The sequence below is a fragment of the Tarenaya hassleriana genome, unplaced genomic scaffold, assembly GCF_000463585.1.
Source record: "Tarenaya hassleriana unplaced genomic scaffold, ASM46358v1 Cleome2, whole genome shotgun sequence".
Classification (NCBI taxonomy): domain Eukaryota; kingdom Viridiplantae; phylum Streptophyta; class Magnoliopsida; order Brassicales; family Cleomaceae; genus Tarenaya; species Tarenaya hassleriana.
Genome location: NW_010965372.1, coordinates 4,181,511 through 4,201,204, shown reverse-complemented (window position 1 = coordinate 4,201,204; position 19,694 = coordinate 4,181,511). Strand labels below are relative to the sequence as shown.

At 37.8% G+C, this 19,694-nt stretch overlaps 6 protein-coding genes across 9 annotated transcripts in view; 3 read left to right on the top strand and 3 right to left on the bottom strand.

The window, feature by feature from the left end:
• Positions 1-3,185: 3,185 nt before the first annotated feature.
• On the top strand, positions 3,186-4,773 carry LOC104813292 (thaumatin-like protein). The gene is made up of 3 exons (XM_010540860.2): positions 3,186-3,316; positions 3,843-4,170; positions 4,690-4,773. Exons 1-3 carry the CDS (start codon positions 3,256-3,258, stop codon positions 4,733-4,735), a joined length of 435 nt encoding a protein of 144 aa, XP_010539162.2. The 5' UTR covers positions 3,186-3,255; the 3' UTR covers positions 4,736-4,773.
• A 73-nt stretch (positions 4,774-4,846) lies between these two features.
• Positions 4,847-7,344, bottom strand: LOC104812168 (probable phosphopantothenoylcysteine decarboxylase). Of its 2 annotated transcripts, none has more exons than XM_010539195.2 (4): positions 7,144-7,344; positions 6,245-6,610; positions 5,595-5,859; positions 4,847-5,011 (listed from the first exon to the last, which is right to left on the bottom strand). In XM_010539195.2, exons 2-4 carry the CDS (start codon positions 6,599-6,601, stop codon positions 4,872-4,874), a joined length of 762 nt encoding a protein of 253 aa, XP_010537497.1. In that variant the 5' UTR covers positions 6,602-6,610; positions 7,144-7,344; the 3' UTR covers positions 4,847-4,871. The 2 variants fall into 2 exon arrangements, with proteins under 2 accessions (XP_010537497.1, XP_010537498.1); XM_010539196.1 differs by having other exon boundaries at positions 4,879-5,031.
• Positions 7,345-8,948: 1,604 nt separating this feature from the next.
• On the top strand, positions 8,949-9,739 carry LOC104812167 (probable calcium-binding protein CML27). Its single transcript, XM_010539194.2, has one exon. It carries the CDS (start codon positions 9,023-9,025, stop codon positions 9,536-9,538), a length of 516 nt encoding a protein of 171 aa, XP_010537496.1. The 5' UTR covers positions 8,949-9,022; the 3' UTR covers positions 9,539-9,739.
• Positions 9,740-10,819: 1,080 nt separating this feature from the next.
• On the top strand, positions 10,820-15,588 carry LOC104812165 (golgin candidate 2). 2 transcript variants are annotated; one of them, XM_010539192.1, is made up of 11 exons: positions 10,820-10,979; positions 11,651-12,724; positions 12,986-13,096; positions 13,239-13,298; positions 13,574-13,631; positions 13,751-13,803; positions 13,905-14,000; positions 14,292-14,417; positions 14,778-14,825; positions 14,949-15,291; positions 15,498-15,588. In XM_010539192.1, the coding sequence occupies exons 1-11, from the start codon at positions 10,926-10,928 to the stop codon at positions 15,503-15,505; spliced, it is 2,031 nt and encodes a 676-aa protein (XP_010537494.1). In that variant the 5' UTR covers positions 10,820-10,925; the 3' UTR covers positions 15,506-15,588. The 2 variants fall into 2 exon arrangements, with proteins under 2 accessions (XP_010537494.1, XP_010537492.1); XM_010539190.1 differs by lacking the exon at positions 15,498-15,588 and having other exon boundaries at positions 14,949-15,478.
• LOC104812166 (peptidyl-prolyl cis-trans isomerase FKBP17-2, chloroplastic-like) lies at positions 15,437-16,806 on the bottom strand. Its single transcript, XM_010539193.2, has 3 exons — positions 16,337-16,806; positions 16,163-16,207; positions 15,437-15,864 (listed from the first exon to the last, which is right to left on the bottom strand). The coding sequence occupies exons 1-3, from the start codon at positions 16,693-16,695 to the stop codon at positions 15,507-15,509; spliced, it is 762 nt and encodes a 253-aa protein (XP_010537495.1). The 5' UTR covers positions 16,696-16,806; the 3' UTR covers positions 15,437-15,506.
• A 286-nt stretch (positions 16,807-17,092) lies between these two features.
• LOC104812164 (serine/threonine-protein kinase EDR1-like) overlaps positions 17,093-19,694 on the bottom strand; it is a 6,975-nt gene continuing 4,373 nt past the window's right edge. Inside the window, exons 5-14 of one of the 2 annotated variants that reach the window (XM_010539189.2) lie at positions 19,275-19,665; positions 19,121-19,161; positions 18,970-19,038; positions 18,767-18,867; positions 18,474-18,552; positions 18,301-18,399; positions 18,160-18,228; positions 18,008-18,057; positions 17,727-17,903; positions 17,093-17,518 (exon numbers count right to left, since the gene is read on the bottom strand). In XM_010539189.2, coding sequence (XP_010537491.1) covers positions 17,377-17,518; positions 17,727-17,903; positions 18,008-18,057; positions 18,160-18,228; positions 18,301-18,399; positions 18,474-18,552; positions 18,767-18,867; positions 18,970-19,038; positions 19,121-19,161; positions 19,275-19,665 — 1,218 coding nt within the window. In that variant the 3' untranslated portion in view covers positions 17,093-17,376. Of the gene's footprint in view, positions 17,519-17,726; positions 17,904-18,007; positions 18,058-18,152; positions 18,229-18,300; positions 18,400-18,473; positions 18,553-18,766; positions 18,868-18,969; positions 19,039-19,120; positions 19,162-19,274; positions 19,666-19,694 lie in introns of those variants that run through there. The other variant, XM_019202401.1, reaches the window with a different exon arrangement.

Sequence of the window (19,694 nt, the reverse complement as noted above, 5' to 3'; positions counted from 1 at the left end):
TATATTCTTTTATATATATATATATATATATATATATATATATATATATATGAGAAGATGGTGAGAAAAAAGAGAGCTATGCCACGTCATTCCGCTTTCATTTGTCACAGTTTTCAGAAGCTTCTCTTTTCTACGTTTTTTTTTCTATGCATTCATTATTTCATTCGCCAAAAACATATTCCATATAAGCTCTTTAACGTTTTTTGAATTTTTACATACCAATATACACATAAAATGTAAATATCAACAATAAAATCGATAAATTATAATTATAATTTATAAAAAACTTGAATGAAAATGACAAACAAAATAAAAAAATTGTAGAAAAAAATATTGAATTTGTCATCCGATAAACTTTCATAATTTAGATGTGCCGAAGATATTACTGTACGTTTTAAAATATATATAGTAACTTTTTCTACTTATGTGACATTGAATAAATTCAAGATAGCTTTCCAAGTATCACTATTTTATTTACTGCAAGGAATCCCAATAAATTAAAAATCTCTACGTATATATAATTATCTTCACGAGAATATAATTCGACTTCATTAAATCATCATACTATTTTTTTTTTCACGAGAGAAAAATAATAATGGGAATATGCAAACGGGAGGCAGAAGAGAATAAAGGAAAAGGGCAAAACCGTCATTTCAGCATGGGTAATTTACTCTGGAAACGTTAGTGTCTGCCACTAAGATGTGTTGGGTCGGCCGAAGCCCAGACATGCCTTCATGGCTTTTTGTGGCCTTTTGTCCTTTTGTCTTTTTCTTCTCTTTTTTTTTTTCTCATATTTATTTTATTTATATTTTATACTTTTCCCATTTCGTCTTATTAATTTGGTAATTTTCGTGTTACTTTCTCACGTTTGGTTGAGAATTTTGTTGAATAAGAGAATATACAAATAAATAAAAAAATGATTATTAATTTATGCCAAGTTGTGGCGAGTCGGTCCACTTGTAGCATGCTTTTTCAATTTTTTACGCTCTCTTAGGGGACAAATTAATCTACTTAGAGCGCAATTTCGCTAATTACAGTTTTCGTTTACATTTAGATTATTCTGTTGGTACGAAAAATAACAAAACCGATTCGAAGTCAATATGAAATATTAATTGTTTCTTACATTTATTACAATACAGCCATATAGGTTTTAGAAAAAAAAAATATTTATTATAATAAATTTATAAAATAAATTATGTTACATAAAATTTTAAAATATTCAAGATAACATAGACAATCATTGGTACTATTATCAAGGAGAGGGCTGGCATATTTTGCATTACCATACATTCTTTTTATTAGTCTTTTATATATATATATATATATATATATATATATATATATATATTGGATTACAATTTGTGACGTCTACGAAACAATTACACATCATAAACCTTTCTTAAATAAATAAATTAAAAAAAAAAAGTAAGAGAGTCAGAAAGGTAAAGGTGCGCAGTGCGCACCATGCAAAATTTCATGAGATATGATAGTCTTCTACTCAGTCATAGATCACAACCACATAAAATATAAATAAATAGTTTCTAAATATATGATTTGCTTTTATTAAGTCATAAAAAATTACAACTAATATGATAAATGTTTTGAGTTTGGTTGAGATATTACTAGATTTGGATTTCTAGTTTTTAAATTTTTTTTCTTCTCATAGTTATAGGTTTTTATTCAGTTTTAATTTTTATAATTTTTTAATAATTCTTTTGATTCAATTTGTTTATATTTTTATATTTTTTTTGAATTCAATTAAATTAATTTATTTATAAACCAGTTATCCGGTTTATAAATCCGAAACCAAATCTAAGACTTCTATTAATTGATATCACTTTTTAAAATATCAATTAATAGAAGAAATTTGTCCAACTCAGATATTATAATATGTAATGTAATGTAATCATGTGTCTGTCTCGGAATATTTGCCTGTTGCACGTGAAAAGTTACTTCGAGTATCTAACCCCAAACCCCGAACATTTAATTAATTATTTTTCCTCTCCCCAAAATTAATATATAATTTAGCAAACAAACAGCACAAAGGCTTAGATTTGAGGAGAATAACCATCCGTACGATAAAAATATATCCCAGAATAAAAAAAAGATGGCTCTTCATGAATATTGTTAGATTAAATGCGTAAACCAATCAATCATTTAACATAATTTATGATTTATAGTCCAATTAAAAACTCTGAAAAATATAGATAATCTACCATTATTTGGGTTTAAACATGATTATTGGATTAAAGTCGAAAATTAAAAAAAAAAAACACGCGCGAGAAATTCAACTATTTAAAAAGATTGGGCCTAACAAATATTTTGAATAAGGGCTACATGGGCTTTATCATTGAGCCCATTTATATTGCTTTGGTGTTGAATATTGGATGGGCCGAGCCGATCAATGGAGATTGTTTTGGGTGGCCCATTGTGTTTTCAGATAAGTTATCGGGCTGATAAATTTATTTTTTGTTTTTATTTCAATATTGGACACTGATTTCTATAATATTATGGGCCGAAAGAAGAATCTTACAATTATATATTTTAGTTATCAGATACTAACTAATAAAAAAGACTATTATATGTTTTTTTTTATATTGCTCTAGAAAATGCGGAAATCCTTTTTACTTTCCAATTTTTCTCTACTCCTTGTGTACAGATTCCAGAAGACGGCAAAGTAAACGACAAGCATTCCAAGGTAAAAGAATATGGACGGCAAGCATTCCAGAGGAGAATCTCGGGAGGGTGAAATGTGGGACCCACTGAAAATATGGGCCCACAAGTCGGCAGATTTGTCCGTATTCTCTTCCTCGATTTGTCTATTTGAAACTATTAGTAACCATATATATTGGGTTAGTAATACATTTGTACAGTCGGTCCACAGTCATCACTTTAGAAGACCCTTAAATTAGTGTTAGGAAAAAAATTAGGGCAAATTTCTTTTATGCCATATTTTCCATATGTGAATTGTCTCTATTATCCTTGCCACCTCGTAGTTCGTCCTGAAAGAAAATATGGAAAATTTTGATAGTTATTTTTTTAATTTGGTATTCAGGATAAAATTATATATTTTTTTAGAATATCAAAATTAAATGTTTATTTTATAATTTTCCAAAACAAAAGTTGTTTATCCATTCAAATTTAGATAGAAATTAAGTACCCTAAAAGTTTCCAAATCACTAAAGAGATTCGCCACAGCAGCGAAATCCATAAACACTGCCTTCACTCTTCGTCTTCTCCCTAAACCCACCATTAATGGCTTCCACTTGGCTCTTCTTCTACGCTGCCTTAACTCTCCTTCTCTTCCACTCATCAGGTAATCTTCTTCTTTCACTGTTTGTTTCTTCAATTTTCCTTATTCATCAGTGGAGACTCCCCATTTTCTTCATTCGTCCGTAGCTGCCTCTTCTGTTTTCGATTCCTATTCCAAGATTTTGGATCCTCTGTATTTAGGCTGCATTGTCACCCATCCATTTTCCAGATTTTCTAGGAAACTCCAGTTTTTCCGGGAAAATTCACATCTTACGCATAATAGGGGTTTAATTAAATACAAAACACAACTTGGATTGTGGTATTGCAAACACTTCACGTGGATTTTCTAGCAAACGACTTTCCAGGAAAAAAACGTGTACTTTCTTAAGAGATTTTCCCGGAAAGACTTTGGGAAATACAGAGTTTCTCCAGAAAAATGATCTCTCTCTCTCTCAAACACGCACATAAACGCACAATTTCTACTCGGAATCCCTGATAAACACAGATTTACACAATCTCCACACATTCAAATTACAAAAAAAAATCGAAACTTTTCTCATTTTCCCCAACTGGGCCGTCATCATTCACAGCAGCAACGACGGTGACACTGTACAACAAGTGTACGGAACCGGTATGGCCAGGGATCCAACCGAGCGCAGGGCAAAGGCTAATCGCAGGAGGAGGATTCGAGCTTCTGCGGAACAGAGACTTCAATCTGAAGCTGCCTTCCCTGTGGTCGGGTCGTTTCTGGGGACGCCATGGCTGCGTCTTCGACTGCACCGGACGAGGTGGCTGCGCCACCGGAGACTGCGGTGGCTCGCTTCTCTGCAACGGCCTCGGCGGTTCTCCTCCTGCCACGCTCGCCGAGTTCACTCTCGGCCACGACCTGGACTTTTATGACGTCAGCCTCGTCGACGGGTACCTTTTTTTTTACCCTTTTTGATAAATATGTGTGCAGTTTTTGCATGAAATGAAATGACGGACTAAACAGAGAACGGGGAAAAATTAGGTATGGGCCCACACCTAAAAGACATATTTTACTACAAAAAAATAAATACAAAATGAACAGAATTTAATATAAAAATCGAATAAATAAATAAAATTCGAATTAATGAATAACCAAACCAAATCAGAAATAAAAAAAAATCCATCCTACTAAAAATTCACAATGGAATACATTTTGGCTCTTAATGGTCAAGATAACGTATGGATTTAGCTATGTTTTAACTTGAATCGAAACTAATTTGGTTATAATGCCGATGTATAATACAAGCCAAACCGGAACCAAAAGTAATAATAAAAAGATTTCCGTCTGGTTGTTAATATAAACCGAACCGAAACCAAACCAAATTCGAGTATAACTCGGTTTTATTTCGTAAAACCAAACCAAAACCGGAATAAAGATTTTGTTTTTCTCATTTTTCTCTTATGAAAAAGGTACAACTTGGCGATGTCGATACAACCATACAAAGGCAAAGGATAGTGCAGCTACGCAGGCAGGTTGCGTGAGGGACCTAAACCGGTCAAGGAACCGGAAACAGGTAATAGCCTGTAAGAGCGCATGCTCTGCGTTCATCTCGCCTCGGTATTGTTGCACCGGCTCTTTCGGTAACCCACAGTCATGCAAGCCCACTCCTTACTCCAAGATCTTCAAGGCAGCTTGTCCAAAGGCTTACTCCTACGCCTACGATGATCCCACGAGCATCGCCACGTGTTCCCATGCTAATTACTTGGTCACCTTTTGCCCCCACAATGACCACTGATGATATATAATCATGGCTTTTTACGCAGCCAAAGAACCGTCCAGTCCATCAAGGCTTAGAGAATTTTGAAGCTATGTTGGATAATGATGTTATAAATCTTGTCTTAAGTCTTTACTTGCGATATGTAATGGTGGTGTATGTATGTATGTATCCACTGGACTTTCTGTATAGTAAGTTTTTTCCACGAGACATAAACTTGTATTTAGCATAAGATCTAACGATCTTATATATCAGACACCTTTAAGATTTCTTGGAATGATCTAAGATAGGGCAAACCACTGGTTTATTCTTAACCATATCAGAAACGCCGGTTCAGGCTAGACAATCGCTAAAACTGCTGGTTTAGAATGCAAAAGAACCAAGACCTTCGGTTTAGCCTCGGCTAGAAATCAGTATATACCTCAACAAAATCAACAAAACCGGCTTTTGCCCTAGTTTATGTGTGAATGCATCCACCTCTTTATGTACAGTTTTCTTTTCGTTTTTCCAGCCAAAACTCCATAGAAACAAAGATCCTAAAGCTTTTTTGTTTTATGTGCAACGATGGCGAAACCAAGAATCAGAGGTCTCGAGGGTTACCGCATTGGTAAAGCTTCTTATCCCAGCAGAGTCTGATGGTGTTGTAGATGTGAGAAATGTCGGCCATAGAACCTGTGCTTGAACTCCCAGAAGACATGGGCAGAATGAGGTTGATACCCATTTCCTCCAGAGAAGCTTTGTGTTTTTCTGTGAAAGAGTTACTCCACATCGAAGGGTTCATGGCTGGAGCTACAAAGATTGGCTTCTCATAGTCCCATGCTCTCACAATTGAAGTCAGCAGGTTATCGCAAAATCCTCCGGTAATCTGCAGAGAGTCACTTCCAGTTTATTACTAATGATTCTCGGAGCAAAATCAAGATATCCTGGAGGGAAACAAAAAGAAGAACCCTCCGACCCAATATAGCATTTTCGAGTTCATGGATTGTTCATAAACAACAGGAAAACAGAATGTTACTTCAGTGTGATTTCCTGGTTCAAAAGTCTTCCAGATGTTTTGGTTTTTATCTGCAACTAGACCATCGTCGATTTTCTTGGTTTACAAGTAATCCAGCACCACATAACAAGAACAAAACCTAAGTACCTGTCTAAATCACCGAAACCTAAGTACTGTTTCGGCATCTACAATCACTGGAATGACCTTTTTCACTGCAAAGATATAAAAATAACACAGCAATATCCATTTTTTTTACCTTGGCAAGTGTGTTTGCTGATAAAGGGGCGATAACCATGATATCAGCCCATTTCTGCAAGTCAATGTGGAGGACAGGATCCCCGAGTTTCTTCCAGAAGAACCACTCGTCGTCATCTGTATAAACAAAAACGTCATCTGGGAAATGGGGTTTGCCAATGAACGGTAACGCAGTCTTCGAGACAACAGCTGCTACATCTGTCCATTCCGAGAAGGTGTAACAGAGATGTTCAAACTTCACTGCGGCAACACTTCCACTTGCGGCAAGTAATACGTGAGGTCTCCTTGAATCTTTGTCGCTTGGAAATGTGCGCATATTAAGCTGAATGTCTCCATAGGGTGATGATGAAGATGCCATGGCATGTACCTAAATCCATGCAGTGAAACTCGCATGTCATCATTGATGTTCTTGATTGCTTCAAGAATCAATAACTCATTTGTTCATTCATTCAATGCATGAGTTTTACATACATGAAAAGGGCTCATCGCTTCAGCTAATGAAGCCAAACAGAGTTTTATTCTCGAACAAGAAAAAGAACCCAGAAAATATAAATCAGTGAGATGTGAACATTGACAAGGTAATATCATTATATCAGGTTGCATTCATTCATTGCGTATCGAGAAATCAATTGGATAAAATCGCAAAAGCCCATGAAAAGAAATCATTTTCCCATTTCCCTGTTTGTGAATTTGGACAACTTCAACCAATTTGGAAATAAAGAACGAGAAATCCGGAAGAACAGGATGAATGCATGAACTAAGATGAAAATTAACAACATTATCAAAAAGAAAGATTAGAAATACTAAGGGGATGGATCAAATTCATCGAAAAAAACGAAAAATCAGAGGCAACGACAAAATGCCCAGAAAACCTTGAAGAAATATATGAAACGGTCGTACCTTTTTCGGACTCCAGAAAGAAGACACCGTCGTGCCCTACAGAGAGAGAGAGAGAGGGAGAGAGAGATTTCCAAAGTGTAAATCGTTGACACCGTCGTCTCCGCCGTGCTAATTCCGTCGCCGGCGTGGAGGACACGGAGTCGCACACGGGAGGAGTGGAGAGGAAGCTTCTTACTGCAATTGTGACTTGTGAGGGCCTCGTTTGAAAGTGTTTGATTTGATTAATTCCGGTTATATCCGGTTATTTGGTTATTTCGACCGGTTTGGGTTTGTTTGTATGTAACTCCTTTTTTTTTTTAACACGTTAAGTGCTCTTGGGTTTAAATTTAATCAGTCACTCTTTTTTTAGTATATTTTATATTCCATATTCTCCCTTAGAAACTAAAAATTGTGAAACTAGTTTGTTTTAATTGAACTCTACCCAATTTCAAACCGTTCTCTTCATTCGATTACTTTAAAATATGAAAATATTGGTATTAAAAGGAAAATTTGATTAGACACCAAAATCAAATTTATTATTCAATTTACAATGGATTTTTTTTTTAAAAAAAAAATATTTTCGTTATGTACGATAATTTAGTATTTAACTAAAAGGGAAAAAAAATGGACCAGCAATAATATACCGCGGAAAAGGAGAGCGCGTAGATTACGCGTCGGATATTTTCTTCACGCGACGATTCTTTACGTAAGCATCGACCGTAGGAGTGGCTCTCTGCCTATTAGTCAGCCACTCGGTTGCCTCGATAAATTTTAAATAAAATAAAATATTTTTTTGGTTTAAAAAATAAAATATTTAAGTATACAAAAGAATTTAATTGATCAAAGATTTCTTAAAATTTTATTCACTTCCATGAGCCTGTCTTTTGAATTACGTGCACGACATTTTCTATTATTTTAATTTTACTCCATTAATGTTACCAAAAAAACAATTATATCTATTCATTTCTATATTACTTTTCGTTCCTGGTATTCGTTTTTATTAAAATAATATTAAATTTGAATTTAGCCTCACTTTGCATTAAAGATTTAGATTAAAATGATTTAAAAGTATTCGAAACTTCTTCTTAAAGAACAAGAAAAGTAAATTTATAATCAGAAATGCCTTCAAAATTAATAAAAGAATAAAGAAGGCACGTCGTGGTGTGTGCATTAATTAGGCAACATAACATGTAAAAAGGAAAAGAGTAAACAAGAATATAAAATTTTTAATATTCACTTGCAAAGTTATATCCTTGATTTGTCCTTTTCTTTTTTGGTGGCCACTGCATTTTATAAAACAAAAATATAATCCATGATTGACACAAGATTATCATCTCTCACGTGATTAGTGCTCCTAATAAGCCTCTATTCCTATTTTATCAATTTCTAAATATTTATTATATATGAATATAGAGAATATAAAAGATTTAGTTTACTTATGTAAAATAAAATATTCTCACATTTAAACTATATCCGCTAATTTTGACATTCAGATTTTAATTTCATCTGTATTTAATTTCATGAATCTTTCTCCTAAAAAAATCAAGAAACTTAATCATTTTGAAATATTGTGAACAAATATATTAAGGGGAAATATTAACTTCAAAAGGTATTTTAAAAACAACACTATTATTTAAAAAGTAAAGCTTTTTTAATAAATTAAAATATTTTCAACAGGATACTAATTTTAAATTTTTCCCATACGTACTAAATAATTGAGAAAATATAAAATGGGAAGAAAAAAGAAAAATTTGCAAATTTTGATCAACTTGGTGTTACGTGGCACGTCGAGACAACGACATCACAAAGGTCCATAAATGGTCAAACCCTGCAACTGCATCTCACTCACCCTCCTCCCTCTCTCTCCCTCCCTCCCTCTCTCTACCTTCGGATTCAAAATATGGCGAATACGGACACTGAAACCGCCACCGTCACTAAACCCTCGCCGCCGGTGAGCACGGAGGAGCTGAAGAAGGTCTTCGACCAGTTCGACGCGAACGGCGACGGGAAGATCTCGGCAGTGGAACTCGGGAACGTGATGAAGGCGATGGGGACGCCGTACACGGAGGCGGAGCTGCAGCGCGTGATGGAGGACGTGGACGTCGACCGCGACGGCTTCATCAATCTCGACGAGTTCTCCGCTCTCTGCCGATCCTCCTCCTCCGCTTCCGAGGCCGCGGCCGAGCTCCGCGACGCCTTCGATCTGTACGACGCCGACCGCAACGGCCTCATCTCCGCTGCCGAGCTCCACCTGGTTCTCAACCGTCTCGGCATGTCCTGCTCCGTCGACGACTGCGTCCGGATGATCGGCCCCGTCGACTCCGACGGCGACGGAAATGTCAACTTCGACGAGTTCCAGAAGATGATGACGTCATCCTCCCTCATCGCCGGAAACGGAAACGCAGGTTCGGCTTAGGCATCGGATCTCCGGATTTCGGATCCTTGAAGGAATTTGAATATGCAAGGTTTTCGTACGATTAATAGGCTAACTTGGATCGATCTCTTGTTATATGGATGATGATGATGATGGAGACCTTAGATCTGCTTGATGTTATTCCAATTTATATGAACCACTTTTCTTTTTTCTGGGTTTAAAAAAAAACATGTTCGAGCCTAATTAGTTGGCGAGATAACTCGCCAACGGAGTTGTTCGTTGATGCAAAATACTTCTTTCTTTCTTAATTATTAAATTTTATATAATCGCGGTTTGGAATTAGACAAATAAATTGGGGAATTGAATATACAAAAAATGGTAGATATTTGTAATGAGTATAGATTCGGTATCAAATCAAATACCCAAAATTTCAGATAATATATCCGTGACTGTCCACCCTTTTACAATTAAATATTGGTGGTTGAATCTAATTTAATTTAATAGGTTAATGTAATTATAATACTGTTAATTAACTTAAATTTTGCTATTTAATGAATGATTAGTTGAAGGGAAAAAAAAAATGCTGATTTCGATCCCAGAAAAGGTCATTATTGGCGTTGAGTTACCCTTTAATTGATATTATCTATGTAGTCTTAAGTTTAAAACTTTTATTTAGAAAAGAATTAAAAATGGACTAATAATGCAACCGAAAAAAAATCAACCGTATAATTAATAGGCGATTTATTTGTGGTTGAATTTAATTATGGTGTTAATGTGAATTGAATCTTATTCGTTTTTCACGGAATTGAATCTTATTTAATTATTACGAAATTGCAGGTTTATTATTGAATTCGACCTTATTTATGGGACGATATTTAGGTGATATTCAATTTGTGTTGCCGACTCATCCTAAGTTTTAGGAAACACCCAATTTTTTTTTTACAAACATACAATTAAAATCTTAGTTATAAATTAATTAAATGAATTTTCATGTTTTATAAAGACAATATCTATTTTTTATTCATTTAATTATAATTAAATAACTAAAATATTTTTTTAATTGTATTTATAGATTACGAGAATGATTCTAAATAAAAACTTCTCTTCTTTTCATGGCGGTTTCTATTTCATTTGCACAAGAAACGTTTTATTCGACGCACCTGTATCTTCTTTAAATCTGAAATTTTCTCGAGATTTTTATTTGATATTAATACAATAAATATATTTTTAATGGGAATTATATATATATGGATAATTAAAATTTTTATTTATATATTTTAAAAATTGAATTAATTAATTTATTTAATAAAATTCACATCAAACTGAAATGTCCACCCCTCCTGCCGCTTCTTCTTCTTCTCCCCCTTCTTCGCAACTGCGACTCAGAAGCCTTCGTGTGATGAAACTGTGTCGTATGGATCAGTGAGAAATGGCGAATTGGATCTCATCTAAGCTCAAAGCCGCGGAGACGATTCTTCAACAGGTGAGAGACATCGAATCTCCTCTTCACTGTTGTTCGTTTGCTGTGAAATTTGAGGGTAATCTCGCGCAAACATTATTCGATTTTGAAACTATGGTCGTTCTTCTTGAATTTGGCGATTTCTCGCTCGGACTAACTTGATCCGAGGGTTCGACGGAGGGAAAGTTAACGGAGCGTGCTGGATTTGGGATTATCTGTTTCTGGTTAAATTCGAGATTTTATGCTTTGATTGAATCGAAAATGGGGAATGGTCAGTGAAATATTACGGATTTGGAAGCGATTTCGGTCTTGTTGGATTAGGTTCTTCGAGTTAAATCGACGGGATCCAGGGCTTGTATGTACCGAATCGACTCTGATTGGTCCACTAATCACGTCTTTAGATTTTCTCAGATACCAAATACAAACTCCTGTGTCGCTGTTTCAGTGCCTTGTATTCTTGGCATACTTGTAATTGAGTGGAATTTACTCGATTCAGCACCACATTCCCAATTTTCTTCACTGCTTCACTAATTTGTGATTTGAGCTAGGTTCACATAATCTCGAGATTTCATTAACTATTTTATGCTATGCATTTTTATGCCCTAAAAAAAACAGTTCGCTTTGCATTATTTTTTATTCATGGAACTTCAATTTGAATGTTTGTTAACTGGGATTCTGTAAATTGGGCTGTCCAGATCGATCAGCAGGCAGCGGAGTCTCTTCGGAAGAATGAGAAGTCTCAAACCCATGATGAGGTGTTTGAGACTCCTACAAAATCTGGAAGTCCCATTTCTTTGAAAGATCAGTTAAAGAAGAAGACACATGAGGGTAGTGATTATGATGGTGGATCTCAGAGAAGTTCCTTTGAGCAATCGCCAAGCTCCTTAAGCAACAGTAAAGCTTTTTTCAAGCCGGATCAACCCAAAGAAAGGACAGGTCAGACATCACAAAGTTTGACACAGCAAAAGCCTACACTCACTGACAGTGACTGGACGAAACTTCTGAGTACTCCTAATCCGGGAACAAGCACTTCCAAAGCTCGTACTACCAATGGGACATCTATGGCTCGTGGACTGAAGAAGGATGGAAAGAGACATGGGAACTCGGGATCAAATCTCTTGACATCCGGTGGAAAGAAGAGTGAGAGGAGTACTGATGATGCGATTGAATCCAGAGGTAGGCTCCTTAGAAAGCCGAATGAGAAACCGAAAGATGGGGAAAACTCTAGCTCTTCGGGTTTTGGAATGCAGACTGATTCTAAAACCTTTGATGGTGGACATGTGGAACATGCAGACGCTACTCAGGACATTTCGATAAAGCCAAAACATAAGGAGAGTGAGAATGATGTCAATTCTGAGCCTCCTCCTCCAAAAGACTCCAGAAGATCATTAGACAAGACTCTTCAGGAAGCAATGCCAAATGTAGGAAAAACGGATGGTCGTGGATCCAGTCGAGCAGCTATCTGGGGGAAGCAGATGAAGAGAGAAGTCTCACGGGGCACCGTTTCTGAGGATCTACAGAGGAAGGATTCTTCGTTGTTAAGTGTTGAGACTGAATCAGATTCCGATTCTGATTCAAGTACCGACTCTGAGAGGGAACGTGAAAGAGAGGAGCGAAGGAGGAGGAGGGAGAAGATTTTTGCAGAGAAAGTTGCAGCTAAAGCTGTAGGGGCCATTAAAGAACGAGAGAATGTGGTAGCAAGACTAGAGGGCGAAAAACAGAGTTTAGAGAAAATACTTGAAGAACGAGCTAAACAACAGGCCCAAGAGGTAATTATAGTTCATGTTCTCCTTTTTATGTTTTTGCATCTTATTATAGAGAAGGTGGTATAATTGTCAAGGTTCATCATGGACTTATAGAGGGTTTCATCTGGGAAAAATACTTGCATGCTATTTTATTAAATGGTGGGATTCAAATTGGGGAATGACTTTCATGTGGTTTGCAGTTTGTGCCGATTTACCCCAGCTGCATGTATATATATATATACATGTGTATATATATATTTAAGACTTATCTTCTCGTTTGTCTAGGCTTCCGAGTTGCAGACCACTACGATGGAAACTATGGAAGCCGTCGAGCTTGAAAAGCAAAAGCACAATAATACTAGAATGGAAGTTCTTGCACGCTTGGCCAGACTGGAGGTATTAACAATTAATATGTTTCAGATGGATGCTTAACTTTTTATGCAGACATTTCAATTTTTGTTTGTCTTGCCTTTTTGTGAGTTACTCTAGAGGATTCGGGTTTCTGGTTCTAAACTTCTACTTTGGAAATTTACTATAGACTGCAAATGCTGATCTTGCAAGATCCCTCGCTGCGGGTCAGAAGAAACTTGAAACACAGGTATAAAGATTTCTCATCCATAGACTATATATCAACGTGAAAAGAGAAAAGAAAAAGATGCATTCTCCTTGTTCTGTTGGAAATATGCTGGCATTGACGAATCTAAATAGTGAACGAAAGGTAAATAAAGGACAAGTGAAAGGATTGTGTTAGTTTGTTTATCAAAACAGAAGCTTCATTGAACTTCTTAATCATTTTCGTTATGTCAAGCTCTTCAAACCAACTTCTAGAACGGTATTTATTTTCTGATCTCTCTCTTGTCTGATGTGAATCAGATAGATCAGGTGGCAGAACTCCGTGAACACGTTGAGCTGAAAGAGTCTGCTCTTGAAGGTAGAGCTTCTATAGTCCTCCGCTGTGCTAAATTTGTCTTAGCTAGTGTTCATCATATTTGGAATAAGCACTTCTCTATTATAAAACTCTGCTGAAGATATGTGTTCTTGGCCTTGTAGAATTGAAGCGGAAAATTTCCAATATCCACCAAAGTGGTCAATATTTAAATGAAGTGAGTTCGATTTCCTTTAATTTTACTGTTTCAATTTTCAACATGGCAACATTTTCTTGTTGATCTGAAAATCATGACATTTACATGTGGGAAATATGTAGATAGCTGCTGCTTCAGGAGGATCTAGGTTCGAACATGAGATGCTCGAAGCAGAGTGCTCTTTGCTAACTGATAAAATCGGACGGTTGCAAGATAAGGTTAGCTCCTGTGGTTGTGTGCTGTGCTCAAGTTACTCTTCAGCAGGGTTTTCATGCAACAATTAAACACTATGTATTTGTGCTTGTATAAATGTCTTGATCCTACCCTTGCCACAAATCTCCATGAAAGCTTAGTAATTCTAACTATGTGCACAACAATTATATGGACATATTGGTTGATATGGTTTGTCTCCATTCGTTTCGGGTTGTCTGCTTGTTTGAAAAGTTATGTTTTGAGGCTTGTTCCGTAATTGTATCGTTTCTTTCTGGTTTGATTTTGAAAAAACCCAGGCAGATAAGCTGGGAGATGACATTGAAATGATGCGGAAAGAAATTGAAGAACCCACCGAAGTGGAAATTGAACTTAACCGAAGACTTAACCAGCTGACCGACCATCTCATTCAGAAACAATCCCAGGTATGCCTTTTCATGTTTGTATTCTCATGAGCTAACGGATTCTAAACACCTTGAGAAAGGTTACCGAGTCGAAGAATAGTCGATCTGGACGATGAAATTAAGGTTTCTCGAGAAACTTCAATGTTCTTGCCGCTGTCTTTTACACTGTACTTTTCTCCTAACTAACAAATGTCATCGGACATAGAGCAAGATTGCTGTTTTACAGAATGGTTGATTTTCTAAGATACTTGTGATGATTTTACCCTGTTCATAGGAGCTGAATGAGAATATTCACAGAGAGTGAAGAAATGTTTCATAGTTCACATGCATTGTATTTGGAATTATTCATAAGATTTGGTCCGATTTTCTTCCATTTATCAGGTAGAAGCTCTTTCCTCGGAGAAGGCTACCTTATTTTTCAGAATCGAGGTACGTCAACACCCTCCAATTTGACATTCACATCTGAAGAATATACAATTTCATAATGTTCAACATTATCCGATTCTAAACCCTAAACCCGGAAAACACGATCTATTTGTGATGCTTTTACAGGCCGTCTCGAAACTTCTGGAAGAAAACAACGCGATGTCTACATCCGAGGCCTCATCCAAAGATCTGGAAGCAGGGGAGTGGAAATTCTCAGAATCAAAACTTCGCCCTTCTCTGCAAGAGAAAATCCGATCAGGTAAAGAACATTTGGGATGGATGGTTAGGCAGATGAACGCAATATTCGTCTCGGGAGCTGTATTCTTGAGACGAAACCCGACGGCAAAGATCTGGGCTGCCGTTTATGTCATCTGCCTTCACCTCTGGGTACTGTACATATTGTTCTCTCACTCCAATGAATCGTCGAGTGAAGGCAAATCGGGCGCTGTTATCTCCTTGGAGAACTTTGGTAACACTTCCCATCAATAAAAGTTTGCTATGTTTTGATTTCTCTATGAGAGTAGGGGATTATGTGTAATGTTTGGACAAAACACCGTGCCATTTATTTTGTTGGTGCGGGAAATGCATACATATATAGCGAACGTATCCATGTATACGCAAACATACCATGCATATATTGATATTTTTATATTGAATTCTGTTCGGACTTCACAGCGAAATAACTCAAGCAGGAGCAATGGAGACTTTATCAACCTCAACTACATACTCTAATGTCGCAGATGGCGGAATTTGCAGTCCCGGTCCCAAATCCGACCCGTTTTCTCCAAACCCTAGCGATGGTGGAACGATAACTCGGCGTTTACCTCCTGCTTTCATCGATCTCAGTACGTATTCTAAGCCTTGGCACATTCCTTTAGTATATGGCCTCGAACCCATCACTAGGACAAGAGGCTTCTTGTCTTTGCTCTCGAACGTGTCCAGGAAAACCTCTCCTGTACCTTGGACCTGTCCCTTCAGATCAATCACCACTAAGTCTCCCGGCCGTGGATTGGCTCCTCCTCCAACTCTTAGATCGTAATACCTGTGCGGTTTGAATCCCGTTCAGTCTCTGTGTGTGGGTGTGTGTAAGTCTGTACGTATCGAAGATGGCAAAACATAAGCTTGATGTTCGGTATCCTTCGATATGTAAGAGCAGTTACGGGCTAGGGTTAGGGCGGATACAGACGGTGAAGATGAGCACCAGATCCTGTCCCATGAACTACACTGCTGTCCAAAGTGAACTAAAAGAAGTATGTCTACATGTTCTTCAGCAAACACAACTACCCAAATGTCACAGAGAATCAATACAACTGTTCTTTGATGTCGGAGAGGAAGCATACCTTACACCATTCGGCAACACGATCTCTTCCTGCTTGTCTACATCTCTGCCAACACAAATGAAGAACAATTAAGTTTCAGAGGAAAAAGACACGAAATCCAGATTCTTCAGTTGTCGATTGCACAAAACGAATATTCCAACCTCCTAATCCTCAGAACCAGAATTTCAAGCAAACCTTGTGTTAGCTTTTTCCTTGGAGACCTCAAGCCTTGTCTTGATCTGCTCGGAGACGACTCCGACGGCGAGAAACGCCGCCCAAGCAAGTCCTGCTCCGATTCCGAACCGCCGCGTCAGCGACGAAGCCACCCAATCCGTCGTCTCAACGCTCGTCTTCCTCTTCTGCTGCTGCGATCTTATCGGCGCCGGAGATTGCTGCTCCGTCGCGGCGGAGCTCAACGGATTCGACGGCGGAGGAGACTCCGGATTCGGCGGCGGCGGAGGAGAAGAGGAGGCGAAGAGGTGGTTGTGGAGCTTGTTCAGTGGCTGAGAGTGAGAGATGAACGAAGCCGAAGTAGCGGCGAAGAGGGAAGACATTTTTCGGATTAGATATTTAGTAATTGTTTTGAATTAAGAATTTCATATATCCAAAAAATTGGACTCACCCTATCCACTTGGGGCATTATCAAAAATAAAAACGAAATACCTCTAATTGCAATGTAATGGACCATTTCTTTTTCCGAAATTACTAGATTGCTTCTGTAATTGTTTTTTTTTTTAAATTTTATTTAAGAAAAAAGTGGAATGGATATATTCCGTCCATAGCTATATCTAAAAATTAGGGTATAAATTAGAATTTATCTTTTTTAGACTATAGTGTCTTAGAAAATTTCAGTTTCATTACTGCATAATCATGACGGAATTTTGCCTAGAAATCTCTAAAATTTAGCAGTAGCAATATCTTTTTTACATCTTCGCTTTTGCAAAAAACAAACACAGAGAACATTATTATGACATTATTTATTATTACAGAACGTAACAGAGCACCCGCCCACACAAACAAACAAAAAAACATAACACAACTTCACTCTCTCCTTCTTTCTGCAACACTTCTGATCATAAGCCGCATGAAACACAGGAACCCCAACAACAACAACAAAAACCTCTAAACTCTTTTCCCATCCATATTTCTCTTTTTTTTTTTCAACGGATTGAATCTGTGGAACTGGTCAGTCTTCGTGCCAAAAATGTCTTCGCCATTGTCGTCCTCCTCTCTCGTCACCCTTTCCCTTCCTGTTCTGTCGGTAACGAAGAAGAAGAGCTTGGAGCTGGTTTCGGTATATTCGGACCAGTCGCAGGTTTCTGCAACTGCTTCAGACACGCCATGATCTCTCCGAAACTCGGCCTTAACTTTGGATCCCTAAAGAAAACATATATACACATACAAACATGCATACCCAAGTGATCAAATTCGGTTCTTGGTTCCAATTTTTCAGAGATTTCATTGAGACATGATCCAGCAAAATGCTTTTGGTTTATGGGGTTTGAGGCATATGAGTAAAACCAATCTTCCATTTTGCTGATATAGTGACAGAAAAAACCCGGAAAAAAGGGGGTAATGAACTCACGTCTGCCAACATTTCCCGATGAGATCTGCCATTGCGGGATCAATAAAATCAGGGATTTCAAGACGACGGTGCTGAAATCCGACCGCTCCAACAACTTGCATCGGGTTCATCTTCCCCCACGGTTGCTGCAGCGTGAAAAGCTCCCATAGAATAACCCCGAAGCTATACACATCGCACCTGTTTTCATACAACGGCTCTTTGAAATGACATCGAGAAAGGAAAAGAGGCAAGAGGGATGGGTTTTTTTCGAGAACTGATGGACAGAAAGAAAAACAACATACTTCTCGTCAGATGGTTCGTTTCTAAGCACTTCGGGAGCCATCCATTCGGCCTGAACAGATGAAGGAAAAAAGCATGAGGGCTTTGTTTAGAGATTGATGGATCAGATGTTGCTAAGAGAGAATATATGTATATATATCTCCGAACCACTTACGGTTCCCGCTGTTGAACGGGATGAGAGGTACGTGCTGTGCTTCATTCTGGACAACCCGAAATCGCATACCTGAAAAAATATTTCGGGTGATATGAATACCAACTGGCAGAAAAGACTTTTTTTGAAGAGGAAGATACCGACCTTGACCACCCAGTTTTTATCAACGAGAAGGTTCGGGGATTTCAGATCGCGATGAACAATCACTGGATTGCAGCTGTGCAAATAGTTCATTCCACGAGCCTGAAAGGTCGGAAAATCCATAAGAAAAAACACTTTGGATTGCAGATAATGGCGGAAAAGGAGAAGAATTATACGGCATCGAGGGCCATCCTCAGACGCCTCCGCTCATCTAACTGATTATGAGTCCGGTGGATTAACCTATACAAGCTACCTCTGCCAAAAAAAAACAAAAAAAAAACTCTTCATCAGTTTTCAGGAAAAAAAAAAAACAGAACTGTGAAAGTCGAGTTAAAAAAACATACAGTTATGAGCCATTAGGATATGTAGAACATTCAACAGTACATATCGAGATGCATAAATGGAAGGTCGTGAATTGAGTTTGAAACTTTGTGGATCGTAAGAACGAAAAGCTCAAGTCTCGGAATACCTGGGAAGAAACTCCGTAACGATTGAGAGATTCGGTGGACGGGTTATGGCTCCCATGAAGAGTACAATGTTCGGATGCCTGAGCTTTTTCATGATTCGGACCTTTGCATCAAATTGCGGTCGAAACAAGAAACGTTACATGCATATAAAAAGGGTTTTTCGGTATATAATCACAATATAAAACAGCATTTGAAGACTTTTTACCTCACTTTTGAATTCTTCTAGAGCTTCCCCTATAATTTCTTGATCTAGGAACTTCTTAACTGCCACCTCCTACCGATCCAAAAAGGTTTTGATAACGCTTTTAAGTAATCAAGAACCGGTAATAAGCAATGAAAAACATCAAGATACTCACAGTTCCATGCCAATCTCCACGATACACCTCTCCATATGACCCTGCACCACAAAACAGGTAAGCCGATCTATACATATATACATATAAATATATATATTCTCTGTAGCACTATGTTACACCAAATGATATAGCAGAGATCATAAGTCAGTAATACCGAGCCCGATACGCTCGCCCGAAGCGATTTCTTCCCACGAAATCTCGCAATCAGCCACATCATCCAGCATGACGTCAGATTTTGGAGTTTCATGGCTAAAAGATCTGTCAGATGCTCTTTCGCCTCCCGAATTCGGTCCGTAATGCAATTCCCCACTACCTCGTGGCTCACGTCCTCCAGAGCCAGCAGACCCATCACTGTGTGAGCTCTGCTCAAGCTGCTTGGTCACGGCAGCAGCAGTTGCTACAACTGCAGCGGCAGTGGCTGTGGCGGCGGCAGTGACTGTGGCTGCAGGAAGTTGTAAGACGGAGGAATCAGAGCCTGCTGACTTGGCGGCAGCAACCACCATAGAAGATGCAACGACGGCAGCTGCAGCTGCAGCAACTGGCACCATAGTGTCTTAGAAAAATTCAGTTTCAT

Coding starts and splice junctions, on each gene's coding strand:
- LOC104812165 (XM_010539190.1), top strand. CDS start 10,926: ATGGCGAATTGGATCTCATCTAAGCTCAAAGCCGCGGAGACGATTCTT. Junction 13,299..13,573: donor AGAAGAAACTTGAAACACAG/GTATAAAGATTT, acceptor GATGTGAATCAG/ATAGATCAGGTGGCAGAACT. Junction 13,804..13,904: donor GTGGTCAATATTTAAATGAA/GTGAGTTCGATT, acceptor GGAAATATGTAG/ATAGCTGCTGCTTCAGGAGG.
- LOC104813292 (XM_010540860.2), top strand. CDS start 3,256: ATGGCTTCCACTTGGCTCTTCTTCTACGCTGCCTTAACTCTCCTTCTC. Junction 3,317..3,842: donor CCTTCTCTTCCACTCATCAG/GTAATCTTCTTC, acceptor CATCATTCACAG/CAGCAACGACGGTGACACTG. Junction 4,171..4,689: donor GACGTCAGCCTCGTCGACGG/GTACCTTTTTTT, acceptor CTTATGAAAAAG/GTACAACTTGGCGATGTCGA.
- LOC104812166 (XM_010539193.2), bottom strand. CDS start 16,695: ATGTCTTCCCTCTTCGCCGCTACTTCGGCTTCGTTCATCTCTCACTCT. Junction 16,208..16,336: donor AAGGAAAAAGCTAACACAAG/GTTTGCTTGAAA, acceptor TTGTGTTGGCAG/AGATGTAGACAAGCAGGAAG. Junction 15,865..16,162: donor GTGTTGCCGAATGGTGTAAG/GTATGCTTCCTC, acceptor CAAACCGCACAG/GTATTACGATCTAAGAGTTG.
- LOC104812168 (XM_010539195.2), bottom strand. CDS start 6,601: ATGGCATCTTCATCATCACCCTATGGAGACATTCAGCTTAATATGCGC. Junction 5,860..6,244: donor CAGCAAACACACTTGCCAAG/GTAAAAAAAATG, acceptor GACTCTCTGCAG/ATTACCGGAGGATTTTGCGA. Junction 5,012..5,594: donor TAAGAAGCTTTACCAATGCG/GTAACCCTCGAG, acceptor ATATATCATCAG/TGGTCATTGTGGGGGCAAAA.
- LOC104812167 (XM_010539194.2), top strand. CDS start 9,023: ATGGCGAATACGGACACTGAAACCGCCACCGTCACTAAACCCTCGCCG.